Source organism: Mobula hypostoma, chromosome 21 (genome assembly GCF_963921235.1).
Source record: "Mobula hypostoma chromosome 21, sMobHyp1.1, whole genome shotgun sequence".
NCBI lineage: Eukaryota > Metazoa > Chordata > Chondrichthyes > Myliobatiformes > Myliobatidae > Mobula > Mobula hypostoma.
Genome location: NC_086117.1, coordinates 24,587,696 through 24,602,019, shown reverse-complemented (window position 1 = coordinate 24,602,019; position 14,324 = coordinate 24,587,696). Strand labels below are relative to the sequence as shown.

Sequence of the window (14,324 nt, the reverse complement as noted above, 5' to 3'; positions counted from 1 at the left end):
AATTTGCAAAAAGCAATGAGGCCATTAGCAGGTAACCTGCTTTTAAGTGATGTTGATTGAGGAGAACACATATTAAGTCTACAGAATACTCATTCTGGGTGGAGGGAGGGAATGTTTGTAGTTTGTGGATAGAATATTAATCAATTGGGTTGCTTTTCCCTGAAGTGTCGATCTTCTTAATTATTGTTGAATATGCATTCATTAAGTGGGAAATGCTACCTGTAAATCAATGTTATTGTTATTCTGAAGCTTCATATTGATATTGAACTTAAGTACATCTTTAAAAATTCATTAAGTAATCATTGATGAATAAGAAATGTCAGAACAAAAGTGCTCTCAATCATAAATATTGAACGCTTTAATGGAAATGTGTAATTGTTCCATTTTTTAAGGATTATAACTGTGAGCTGAGTAAAATAGTCTCTGCCGAAAATCAATACAAAAACTTGTGTTTTTTGCTGTATTTAAGCCCAGTTAGTAACGTACAGTATATCTCCTGAACAGCTCAATGAAATATTGTCCTTTTTGTGGCTTAAATGGATATGGAGGTATAGGGCCACTCCAGCACCAACCACTCTGGTCAATTCATGGCTTTATTTGTGCTTCTGGTAACTGATTACATCTCACTTTTTTATGTGCACCAGTTTCTGAAATTACTCTCTTTTCAGGAGCAGCTGAGGCAGAAGCAGAGTCATTTGATCCATCATCCTTCTGTGCCATTTGATTAGATCATGGCTGCATCTCGACTCCATTTATTCATCTTTGCTTAATATCACTCTCTACCCTTATTGTAAAATAGTTAGTCTTGATTGTTCTAATTGGCCTCTACTATGCTGTGGCTTCACGAGGGAACATTTTGTTTCTGTTTTCTAGCTTTGTGTGAGAGTTGCTTCCTGATTTCTTCCTAAATGTCATTGCTGTTTTTAAACATTGTATCCCGTCATAGTTGACTTCCTCAGAGAGGAAACAATCTCTGGGTCCTGATGCAGGATTTTGACTCAAATAATAGACAACTTCTTTCCTCCTACAGATGCTGTGTGATCTGAGCATGTTGTTGCTCCAGATTCCAGCACCTGCCATCTCTTGTGTCTCCAGCAATTACTGTGTATCTGGTCAAAGAACACAGAGGCTGTCTACAAGAAGGGTCAGAGCCGTCTCTATTTCCTGAGGAGACTGAGGTCCTGTAACATCTGCCGGACGATGCTGAGGATGTTCTAGGGGTCTGTGGTGGCCAGCGCTATCATATTTGCTGTTGTGTGCTGGGGCAGCAGGCTGAGGGTAGCAGACACCAACAGAATCAACAAACTCATTCGTAAGGCCAGTGACGTTGTGGGGATGGAACTGGACTCTCTGACAGTGGTGTCTGAAAAGAGGATGCTGTCCAAGTTGCATGCCATCTTGGACAATGTCTTCCATCCACTACATAATGTACTGGTTGGGCACAGGAGTACATTCAGCCAGAGACTCATTCCACCGAGATGCAACACAGAGTGTCATAGGAAGTCATTCCTGCCTGTGGCCATCAAACTTTACCTTGGAGGGTCAGACACCCTGAGCCAATAGGCTGGTCCTGGACTTATTTCCTGGCATAATTTATATATTACTATTTAACTATTTATGGTTTTATTATTATTTAATTATTTATGGTGCAACTGTAACGAAAACCAATTTCCCCCGGGATCAATAAAGTATGACTATGACAATGACTGTGACTGTCTACTCCATTAATTTGTATAGCTTTGATCATATCAATCCTCAATCTTTCACACTCTGCTTCATACAAACTAAATGTAATGTAAGAAATGGAACAAAGCCAGACCATTTTGTCTGTTAAATCTGCTGCACTAAACAATCGGAGCTGATCGCTGATCCTCCACTTCAGCTCCACTCTCCTTCCTTTCTGGGTATTCCGCAGATTCATAACCATCTGAATAAAGATATCAACCTGAGAATAGTTGAATCCTTATGCCACCACCATGACCCAAATTCTAGACTGTTTGGCCAGGAAACATGATCATTTTGACTAGCCTGTCGTGTTCCTTGTAAACCATGTATGGTTCTTCAGCATTTTTAATAAAATCATAGATCATGCAGCTGGGAAGCGGGCCCTTTGGCCTGACCTCTCTGACCATCAAGCGCCCATTTACACTGATCCCTCTCTAACCATATCGTTAACCCAACATCCCATCTACTTACTCTACATTCTGGACAATTTAAATTGCCTAAATAATTTCAAGCAAGAGAAAATCTGCAGATGCTGGAAATCCAAGAAACACACACAAAATGCTGGAAGAACTGAGCAGGCCAGGCGGCATCTATGGAAAAGAGAATAGTCAATGTTTCGAACTGAGACCCTTCATCAGGATTGACTATTCTGTTTTTCATGGATGTTGCCTGGCCTGCTGAGTTCTTCCAGCATTTTGTGTGTGTTGCTTGGCTAAATAATTTATAAACTTTAAAATATGGGAGGAAACCCATTCATTCAAAAGGAAGAACATGCAAACCCCAATAAAAGAGCTCTGGTGGTCAGTTTTGAACCAGGTTCACAGATATGAGTCAGCAGCCCTTCTCGCTGTGCCCATACTTTCTTCTAAACTTTATAGAATTGTCAGCCTCACCTTGTTGCACAGCCCTACAAAACCAACCCTCACAATTGAACTTTCAAAGTCCCAGTGTCATCCTGATTTATTCTGTCACATTTGAGTTGATGGACTTCTCAAAACAGTTCACAATGGCCTCACCATACAAGTATAAATGCAATCTCAGATTAATACAATTCACAAAAATGTAGGATGTGAAGGTGAGGTATTGCAATCGATTTAAAGAATGTAAACAAAATAAATTAATTGAAACAAATTGCATCCTCTTCAGTGAACATTTTTGTATTGGAGAAAACTTGGCCGCAAATCCCAGGCACAGTGAAAAGGATTCATGAAATAAAACCTGGAAAGACATGGAGTGAGTCATAGGTAAATTGGATTTATAGTATACCCAACAACCCTCAGAGGCTTTCTCTGCATTCCAAGATCCATGTTTACCTACTGGTCAGATTAGTCTTCCCCTCCTTTTCAGTCCCCCATTCTATGTCAAACAGAGAGGCGCGGAAATGGCATTTGTTACCAAAGCCTATATAGGAAAAGTTATATTTAAAGAGAACCAGAGCATTTTGAAGGATTAGACTGAAGTTCAAGTCTGTCATTTATATTGGTCTCCGTCAGTTTTTCTGTGTTTTCTTTCTTGTTAACGATTGGTAGGTGGGCAATATCTTACTTTTTTTGGTGTGAGGGTGTGGTTGGGTGTTTAATGTTATTGTCGCTGTTTTTTTGCATGGGAGGAGCTTGAGGGTTAGGGATTTGATGTGTTAGCTGCCGTGTCCGAGTGGCGATCCAGAGATTGTGCGAGGGAGGGGTTGGGTGTTTGGGATTTGCGAGTTTTGTTTCTTTTTCTTTTTCATGCGGGAGGGGGCCCTCAATGAGTTTCATGGTTTTTCTGTATTTTCTGGCTATCTGGAGAAGACAATTCTCAGAGTTGTATTTTGCATACATGCTTTGATAATAAAATGAACCTTCACCCAACAATTAAAAAAGGACACCATTACATAAAGAATAAAACAGAAGTTCTGGAAATAACTAGCAGTCAGGCAGCAACTGTGAAGAGAAAAACAAAGTATGCAACAAAGGGAGTCAGCACGCAATCCCCTGATCCTATTACTGTATATTATCAAGTCAGATCATGACTAATCCATTTCTAAACTCCATTTAAGTGTCTAAATTTCAAGTCTCTTCATATCATGACTCATAAAAAATCTATTGATCTGAAATCATTATTAAGTTAGCCTTTCTTTCTTGTGGGGAAAATTTCCACACTTCCTCCCCTTTGTGTAATGAGGCATTTCCTAACTTCTTTTATAGTGATCTAGTTCAAACTTAACCTATGGTTTGCCTGCAGCAGAATAAAAAGTTTCTCCTCTTCCTACCTAAAAACGTAATTTCAAAATTCTAAATCCTCATGAAATCACCCTTAACTTCATTTTTCCAATTCCAGGTTTATGCAGTTTTGCAGTCTGTCCTCAAGATACAATTCTTAGAGCCCTGATACTTTGTAGTATACCTGTTAATTTATCCATTTCTGGTGCAGACCCAAAATTCTACATGGTATTCCAGATGTGATCTATCAGCACATTACATGGTATCTTTATAAGATATATACATGTACATACATATAGAATAACATCTGTATTTAATGTAACATGTATGTATTGTGTTTGCAAATGTTAAATAAAATAATACATTTGCATTTGGTAAGTAATGTATATACACTTACGTACTGGACATGTGCTTATATGTCATGTACACATACAATCTGTATTCACATGTATATAATGTTTTTCTGAAGTTATGAGTGAAGCTGTTTCATGAATTCAGTACTTGTCAATGATTGAAGGTTGAAGTCACATTGCTAAACCTCTCTTTATTGGCCTCCATTTTTTGGCCTGATCTTCATCTCTACAAATTTGAGTGAATACTGCCAGCCAGTCCAGGAGGACCACTCGATGCCATTCGCGTATGAGGTGTGATGACCCTTCAGGTATCTGCCGTTAAGGTTGGAAGTATGACAATTATGGTACCACCAGGCGCCATGGTAGAACAACGCACAATTATTCATGGAGAGATCATTGTCCCGATCCTTAGTGGTGAATCTCATTCCACTGTGCTTCAGGAGGGAATCCCCTGTAGAGAAAAAAATAATGTTACTGCACTGCTTTGAACAGTCCTGAGTCTTGACCTTATCATATATGACACTCCTGCCATCTTATTAGATCCAACTCATTACCAGTTGCTATTTGTAACCATTGGTTCAGTAATGTCGCCCTTGCTAGTGGATTAATAGATTGTGGGTTTAATTTTCATTGCAGAGAGTGCATAATTCAAGCCAACACTCCTTGTGCTGTACTGTGGGAGTATTTTGTTGTTGCAAGTGGTATCTTTTGTTTTAGATATTAAACTGAGCCCCATTCTGCACTTGGATACATGCAAAAATATTGCATGATCACTATTTAGAAGAACAATGAGTTTTCCCTGGTGTCTTGCACAAAAGATAACTCTTAAAGACCTGATTCAAAGAAAATAGATTAACTACATGTTATTTTATTGTTATTAATAGAACCATCCTTCATGAAAATTGGCAGACCCATGACCTATCCTTTATCATAGACTTCATTTCAAAAGCAGTTCATTGGCTGAAAGCACGATTGCATGACATCCATGGCTCCAGTTGATCTCATCCTTCGATTCTACCCCCCACAATCTGTTAATTCCCTTCTGCACTCCCCGTTAATCTCATCATGCTGCTTGATAATTGTTCCCTTCCTATGATGTCCATGCTCAACAGTAACCTTCTCATCCTCCTGAAAATCTTTTACTTGTCCTCTGTGAACTTCCTCCTGATGTCCTGATAAATACCCCTGTCACTCTCAATGACACTCTGATTCATGGGTCAGTTAAAATAAATGATATGGTGACCTGCAGTTCCGGTGTAGTCTTCCACAGTCAGTGGATAGCTGTCCCTTTCTGGATCAACAGAGAACAGTCCAATCCCAAATGTCCCATACTGTGCATAGGCAGTGCTGTTTTCAAAGTCTTCCAACTCCACACGGAGTTCGTAATGTGACTGAATGGTGAGAGCATGAATCCTTTTCAGACCTAAAAGGTGGAAAAAAGTTTCAGGAAATCAGGAGCGGGTACAAAGCTGACAACATGAACTATCCGTGTAAATGGGCATCAGATTGACCGCATAAATTGTGGGTCAATAAGATCTGAGTTTATCGACGAAAGCAGAAAACCTGACTGCTAGTAAGCATTGGGATGCAATATGAACCATTTTCACAAAGTGGTATTATTGCTCTAATAGTATAATAAAATTGTATGTTTCTGACATTGCAATAGAAACCACATTTCGGATGTACTTACTTTGCATTCAAGTTTTACATGTATATCAATATGATTTTAAATTCTTTTGTCTGTATAGATTTTTGGGATGACAAGAGAAACAAAAATGGAATGGCTCCAACAAACTTCAGAGAATACTGATGTTTAAGAGGTAAATGCACCTGCTGGATGGCCTGAATTATTGCTACCATTAAAATGTGGAATTACTGGGACAATTACATTACATTGTGTATAAGTAATGTATTACTATTATATCAGGGTTTCACTGCAAAATTTAGTAACTTTTGCTATGGTTATTGTGCAGCATCAGGAGGTTCTGCAAGATACTAGGAGTTATTGTGAGCAGGAGAGATCTTGAGAATCATGGAGGCTATCATGAGGCACTGGGACATTTCTAAGTAGGAGAATTTGTGTCAGGATGAGGTTTTTTGGGGGCAGAAGAGGGAAATGGAGATACAAGGAGATAATTAGAACAGAAGATGGTATTTATATGACAGGGGAAGGCGACAAAGACTAATTTGTTTTTTCAGTGTCATCACTGTTGAATTTGATACGAGTCAGTGGAGTGACAAATTGACGAAGGAACATATTTTAAATTGAAAATGGATATTAATAACCAGAAGGTTGAAGTGAAGCATTGCACCTGATTTTGTACTTATTATGTATGCATTATATAACATTTTGTAAACAATTGCTCACTAATCTATGGCAGTCAGCCAAAATAAAATTTACACAGAACAGTAAATAAAAATAAAAACGCAAACAATCCTTGAGGTGAAGCAATAGTTCACCTTGCAATTTTGCTATTGTGTATTTCATTTGGTTTTCATGATGTAGAAACCAAACACAGATTCACGAGAGCTTTGTTGAGCACCTCAGTTCAGTCCATTAGGGCAAATTTGAGCGTACAATTTTTTTCTGCCTTTAATTCCCCATCCCACTCCCAGCCTGACCTATGCGTCTAGCTTACGGCATTATTCACCGTGCTTGAGGAACAGTATTTCATCTTCCACCTCGGCAATTTGTAGCAAATGGGTCTCAGCAATGAATTCAACAATTTCAGGTAATTTGCATTCATTGTTTGTATCAGAACTGGATGGTTCTTTTGTCAGACTATTAACCTGTAATATTAACTCATTTTTTCTCTCTCCACAGACACTGCCTGATCAGCTGGTATTTCCATCATTCTCCTTTTGTTTTCATATTCACATATGTGCATCCAGTAGAGATGCCGCCTCACATCTCCAGTGACATGGGTTCAGCCCTGGTCTCAGGTGCATTGTCCCTGTAACTGCATGTGTTTCCTCTGGTTGCTCCAGTTTCTTCCAACATCCCAAAATTGTGCAGGTTAGTAGGTTAATTGGTCATTGCAAATTGTCCCTAGTGCATAAATATGCAGTAGAATTTGGCAGAAGTTGATTGCATTGAGGAGCGATTAAAAGGAGTTAGGGAAGGACCTATGCATCTCTGTCCTATGTTGATGCACTTTGAAATACACTTGTTTTCTTACTTTCCATTTCTGCTGTCTTGAACCCGAAATATTAATTCTATTTTTCTTTCTGCAGATGGTCCATGATTGGCTTCCAACTTCACATTTTCTGTTTAATTTCAGATTTCCAGCATCTGCAGTTTTTTTTGATATTTTAATTATTGTGCAGAATGGGATCCCAGAGGAATCCATAATCCATGCGGATCCCACTGCTACAACTGAAGGAGTTTTGTATTGCCGTAGATGCTGTTTTTCAGGTAAATGTTGAATGGAGGCCTTTAAAGATTCCTCTTTGAAGAAAAACAATGCGTTCTCCACAGAGTCCTGTGCCAATATTTGCTGATCAAATACAAATACAAAAAGAAAATCAGTTATTCCATTGTGTGTTGGGGAGGTTGCTTAGCACAAAATGGCTGCCACTTAAAAAAAAACGTAATTGGCTGTAAAGCATTTGTGTCATTCTGCTATTATGAAAGGCTTCAAGATTTTTTTCGTGTGAAATAAAACAAGTGGATTGATTCCAAGTTTAAGTACACAGACTGGAAAAAAAGCTTTCCAGAACAGCATAGTCAGGAAATTAAAGAAAAATAGTAAGTGATGCCAGTTGTCTCATCCTCGTTTTTTTAAAAAAAATCAAAGATCAGTATGAAATTGATTTTTCAATTAATTCAATTGTTCATTTTCTCAGGGAACATTTGCAAGCTAAAGAAAAATGCAGGTGCTGGAAACCTAAATTAATTCTATGAAAATTGTCATGCTATCAATTATGAGGGCAGAAGGAAGTCCACATTTTAAGTTGTTTATACTTGCTTGATTTAAAGAAAGAAAGAAATCTTTTGTCAGGATGAATGTTTGATTTGGAAAGTGATTGAGTTGATAGTCCCTCAGTGAATCAGCGATTGCTAGCCAGCATGGCAAGTATCAATTATTAATGTCTGATCCAGCAGAGTATAGTACAAAGAATCATCTTAGTAATGTAAACGGATCATCAGTTTGATAGGCATAAGAAGCCCCTGTAGCATAAGTTGTATGTGTTTTAGTTAATAATAAACTACCAGCTGAGTGCCTTTACTCGTAGCATTGTGACACAAAGAATTTGGTCAATTGGAACGGACTGATGGCTCAAGTCTTTACTTACTGATGCATCTAACCCTATAGGAACATTTTAAGCTTCCCATTAAAATACCTTTCTCCAGGTCGCTAATTTTTCTCTGACCCAAATGGTGCAGTTTCCATTCCACCATATATTCCCTACCATCTAACAACCCAGAACTTAGTGTTATCTCTAATCATAACCCCAATTTCTTTTCTTCCTTGTCTCTAATCCCATTCCTTCTTGGTTTTAGCCCTTTCTCTGATCTCTGTCTCCCATTTCCAACTATCATGAATCTCTTTTAGATGCTTCCTTGGCAATCTGTTCTCATTTGTGATGTGGCTTCATGTCTGGGGCTTATTCAGTTGGCTTGACCAAGTTTCGCCTCGGGCCATCTTTTTTGAGTTCATGATCTAAGTTTACACTCCTGTATGGTTCTGAAGGAATTGTGCATACTGGAGGTACATTGTCTTATTAAAACATAAATCTGAGGCTCCATCTGCTATTTCAAGTCAATATAAAAGATGCTATTATTCAATTTTGAATAAGAGGTGTTCTTCCTTGTGTCTTTATTAACACTTATTCTTACATCAAAATTGCAAAAGATGCACTATGATAAATTTTCATTGTTGTTTCTGAACCCTTGAAGAATGAACAATGTTTGCTGGATCTTTTACATTATATTATTAACTGTACTTCAAGTGCTTTAATGCGCCTGAAGACTGTCTATTATAAAGTTGGCTGAGGGATATATGTCAATGTTCAAAGTAAATTTATTATCCAAGTATGCAGGCACTTACAGGGAAAAAATGAAATACAAGGGAATTTATGAAAAACTATACATAAACACTGTAGATAAAAACCAACACTGTAGATAAAGACCAACAAACAACCAATGTGCAAAAGAATACAAACTGTGTAAATAAAAAAGATTAATGAGAACATTCATTGTAAAGAGTCCTTGAAAGTGAGTCTGTAGGTTGTAAAATCAGTTCAACATAGTGGTGATTAAAGTTATCCATTCCTGTTCAGGAGCCTGATGGATATAAGGTACTAACTTTCTGAATCTGGTCATGTGGGACCTAAGGTTTCTCTACTTCCTGTCCAATGGTAGGAACAAAAAAAGGGCATAACCTGGATAGAAACATAGAAAACCTACAAAACAAAGCTGTGCCGAACATGTCCTTACCTTAGAAATAATCTAGGGTTACCCATAGCCTTCTATTTTTCGAAGCTCATGTACCTATCCAGGAGTCTCTTAAAATACCCTATTGTATCTGCTTCCACCATTGTCCCGGCAGCCCATTCCATGCACTCATCACTCTCTGATTAAAAATATCACCCCTGACATCTCCTCTGTACCTACTTCCAAGCACCTTAAAACTGTGCCCTCTCGTGCTAGCCACTTCAGCTTCTGACTATCCACAGGATCAATACCTCTTTTCACCTTATACACATGGTGTGGGTCTTGCCGATTGCTGCTTTCTGATGGCAGTGCTACATGTAAATCTGCTCAATGGTCGGATGGGCTTTGCCTGTGATGGACTGGACTGTATGCACTATTTTTTTGTAGCCTTTTTCATTCCTGGGCACTGGTGTTTCAATACCAGGCCATGCTCTTTTCTCACTGTTGCCATGAGGTAGAAGGTACAAGTGCCTCAGGACTCTCACCACCAGGTTCAAGAACAGATACTACCCCTCAACCATCAGGCTCCTGAACAAAAGGGGATGACTACACTCATTCTATTTCTGGTGTTCTCACAACTGATTGTTATTTATTCATATTTTAATTTGCACAGTTTGTTGTTCTTTGATCCTGATTACAGTTACTGTTCTATAGATTTTCCAAGCATGTATGTACTCTGATAATAAATTTTACTTTGAACTTTGATGCAACCAGTTAGGATACTCTCCTCTGTGCACCTATGTGGTCAGGATACAAGAAGCATCTCTTCTTTTTCTTTGGAATAGAGTCCTTGGGATCTTTCATGCAACAGAATAAACACAAAACAGAGCAAGCTTCTAAGGAACTGACAAATATTATTCAAGCCAAGCCAAATTAACACAATTGATATGTTTAATGTAGTGAATGTCCTAGGCTTCCAGTCCATCTAATAAACCACATTATTATCTTTTTTTCTAAAGAGAAGCACGTGTGCAATGATACAAAAGGAATCTTCCGTGATATTGTGAAACTGTGTTGTAGACAGGAATTAGAATGTCTTTGCTCTCTCATTTCTCTCTCACCATAATACTGGAAAGAAAACAAACCAATTAAAGTGGAGAGGCTTCCCATTCCACACCCCCCCCCCAAGCATGGCCAGTATCCCACAAAAATCTATGAATACTGGAAGTGCATTCAAGACTTCAGACCAATTGTTTTTTGTTAGTATCAAAAATAAAAGAGCAAAGGTAGGGAAATGGAAATGAGATACAGGTCAGGCATGATATAATTGAATGGCTCAGCAGCCTTGAAAGGACTGCACAGCATCCTTTCCCAGATAAGACATTTTTCTCTTTACCCAACCAGTGCTCTCCTGTTATCCTTCCAAATCCATCTTTGTAGGCATCCCAGCCTTGGAAAAAATTCACTGACCCATCTTTCCGGCGCTGAAATACCTGCAAATGCACAAAAAGATGAAAGGAAATGTGAAAATTGAACACTCAAGGTTTAGTCAACATCTGTAACAAAAGTAGTAAATAGGATGCATATCCTTCACCCACCCTAACAAAAATGGTGAATATGACAATAAGCTGAACTTTGAGTTTTCATACTCAGCACATCAGAGAGCGGGCTATGGTTAAAATAATTCTTCATACTTAAGAGGAGTACAAAGGATTCTCTATATTCCAAGTCTCTATTTCAAGTCAAAAAAACGACACCAAGAGTGAGACAAATATAAAACAGTAATCATTTCGGTTCAGGACTGATATCAATACCCCACTGCTTAACAATGTGATCAAAGGTTGCATCAGAGAGCAAAGGAAAAAAGTATCTTCATCGTTACAAAAAAACAAGGAAAGGCTGGGTAGGTATTGTAAGTTCCTAAAGAAGATTGAGCTGAAGGCATCAACGATCTGCCAGAGGAACACAGCACATTAAGCAGCATCGATGGGTGAAAAGGAACTACCAACATTTCAATTTGAAACCCTGAATCAGTGCACTCCACCACTTCATATATTGTTACAACAACAGGAAATAAAGATGTGAAGAAGAAAATTGCTGCAAAGTTCTCAAGCCCTCTTATAAAGATCTCAAGCCCTCTTATAGCTAGGAGCAAATGTACAGAAATTAGTATGTGAAAGAAGAAAATTCTCCATGGATTTCCCTTCAGACTCGTCACCTCACTAAACTAATCTTAGCGTTTGCCTTAAAGCTACTGCTTCTTTGAAGTGGGAAGAAATTGTGGAAGTGCTAGATTTGCTTAGTCAATGAATGGGGACCTGTGACGCCATTACAAGATTAAAACTTAGGCTTGATAGGACAATGAGGTAATTATCAAAGCTGAGGATCATGATGAAAAGAAAATCAGAAATGGACTTCGCTAAAATTGTTTCCTTTTCTTCTTGTCCTTTTTCATGTGAAGCAAGGAAGTGTTCTTTCTTCTTTTGTGCTAATGGCGACTCGCACCTATCAGGAAGGTGCATTACTGCCACCTACTGTAATGGAGTATGACAGGAGCCATGATGGGGATCAGATCCTGCCTCCCAAACCTGTTTTAATTAAAAAGTTCACCAGGCAATGAAGTGTTAATGGATGGAAAATCCTTTTCCACTCACTTTATTAAGTACAGCTGTATACATGCTCATTAATGCAAATAGCTAATCAGCCAATCATGTGGCAGCAACTCAATGCATAAAAGCATGCACACGTGGTCAAGAGGTTCAATTACTGTTCAGATCAAATATCAGAATGGGGAAGAAACGTGATCTAAATGACTGACTGTGGAATGATTTTTGGTGCCAGATTGTTGGTTTGAGTATCTCAGAAATTGCTGATCTTTTGGGATTTTCAAGCACAGCAGTCTCTAGCGTTTACAGAGAATTGTACAAAAAAAGCCAAAAATGTTTAGTGAGCAGCAGTTCTATGGGTGAAAGCACCTTGATCATGAAAGAAATCAGAGGAGAATGGCCAGAGTGTTTCAAACTTTTGGGAAGGCGACTGAATCAAATAACCACAATCGTGTGCAGAAGAGCATCACAACACATCAAACCTTGAAGTGGATAGGCTACGACAGCAGATTACCATGAATGTACACTTAGTGGCCACTTTATTACTTTTGTAAGTACAGGAGGTAGTTAATAAAATAGTCACTGAGTGTATATTCCTTATAAGTGTTTCAGTCTGAAAGCATGGAATTCCCCAATGTCTGAGGAAAGGATCAAATCTGTTGGTGCTTTTTCCCCATACTCTGTGCCTGTCACACAGGGACAGAGGCTAGTGATGTGTTTCAGAGGAGAGGAGAAGGCTATTCAGTCCTTTGAGCATGTTACATATGTCATAATTCTATTATAAACATAAGGAATTCTGCAAATGCTGGAAATCCAGAGCAACAAACAAAATATTGGGAGAACTTAGCAGGTCAGGCTGCATCTATGGAGAGGAATAAACATTCAATGTTTTGGGCCAAGACAAAGAATATCATTCAGCACATTTACACCTTGCCCCTGATTTCCATCATTTGTTGCTGAACTTCTGAACCCATTGGAGGCACCGATGATTGGAGACGATTAGCTTTATTTATCACATGTACACCAAAACATACAATGAAATGTAATACACACAAAATGCTGGAGGAACTCAGAAGGCCAGGCGGCAGCTATGGAAAAGAGTAAACAGCTGATGTTTCAGGCTAAGACCCTTCATCAGTCTCAGCTCGAAATGTCGACTGTTTACTCTTTTCCATAGATGCTGCCCTGGCCTGCTGAGTTCCTCCAGCATTTTGTGTGTATTACTTTGATTTTCAGCATTTGGAGATTTTCTCTTGTTTGTGATACAATTAAATGCAGCCCAGAAGTGTTACCACACTTCCAGAACCAGAATTGCGTGCCCACAACTCACTAACCCTAACCGTATACTTCTTTGGAATGTGGTAAGAAACCGGAGCACCCAGAGGAAACCCACACAGTCACAAGAAGAACAAACAAACTCCTTACTGGCAGGTGGTTGCTGGTGCAGTAAAACAATGCGTTAGCCATTATGTTACTGTGCTTCCCCCCCCCCATTAATCAGAAGGCAGATACGCTTAGTTTCACAAATTTCAATTTGAAGAGAAACTTGAACATACATAATAAGGATTATTTATTGAGGTACAGCACAGATTTTGCTCTTCTGGCCCATCGAGCTATGCCATCCAGCAGTCCCCTAATTTAATCCTAGTTTAATTTACAATGACCAATTAACCCACCAACCGGTACGTCTTAGGACGGTGAGTGGAAACCCACACAGTCATGGGGAGAACATACAAATTCCTTATAGACAGTGGCGGGAATTGAATCCTGGTGGCTGGTACTGTAGAACATTGCACCCATCACTATGCTACCATGCTGTGTATGTGTATAAGGACATACACCTGACTATATCCTAAATGTGCATAAAGAGCACCTTTAACATAATCTTATTATGATTTATAGTAATCAAAGAAAATGAATTATAACTGAGACCATCAGACCTCCCATGCTCTCTAACCTGTCTTTGTTCTATAAATAATGCTCAGGGTGTTATGATCTGGAGCTTCGAGTTCCTGGCCATTATCATCTCAGATGATCTGTCTTGGGCTCAACACATTGATGT

The 14,324-nt window shown here is 38.8% G+C and overlaps 1 protein-coding gene across 1 annotated transcript in view; it reads right to left on the bottom strand.

Annotated features, from left to right (window-relative positions):
• Positions 1-4,470: 4,470 nt before the first annotated feature.
• Positions 4,471-14,324, bottom strand: part of LOC134360086 (fibrinogen C domain-containing protein 1-like) — a 33,651-nt gene continuing 23,797 nt past the window's right edge. The window contains exons 5-7 of the mRNA XM_063074167.1: positions 11,053-11,149; positions 5,523-5,702; positions 4,471-4,730 (exon numbers count right to left, since the gene is read on the bottom strand). Of these exons, the coding sequence (XP_062930237.1) occupies positions 4,471-4,730; positions 5,523-5,702; positions 11,053-11,149 (537 nt within the window). The remainder of the gene's footprint in view (positions 4,731-5,522; positions 5,703-11,052; positions 11,150-14,324) is intronic.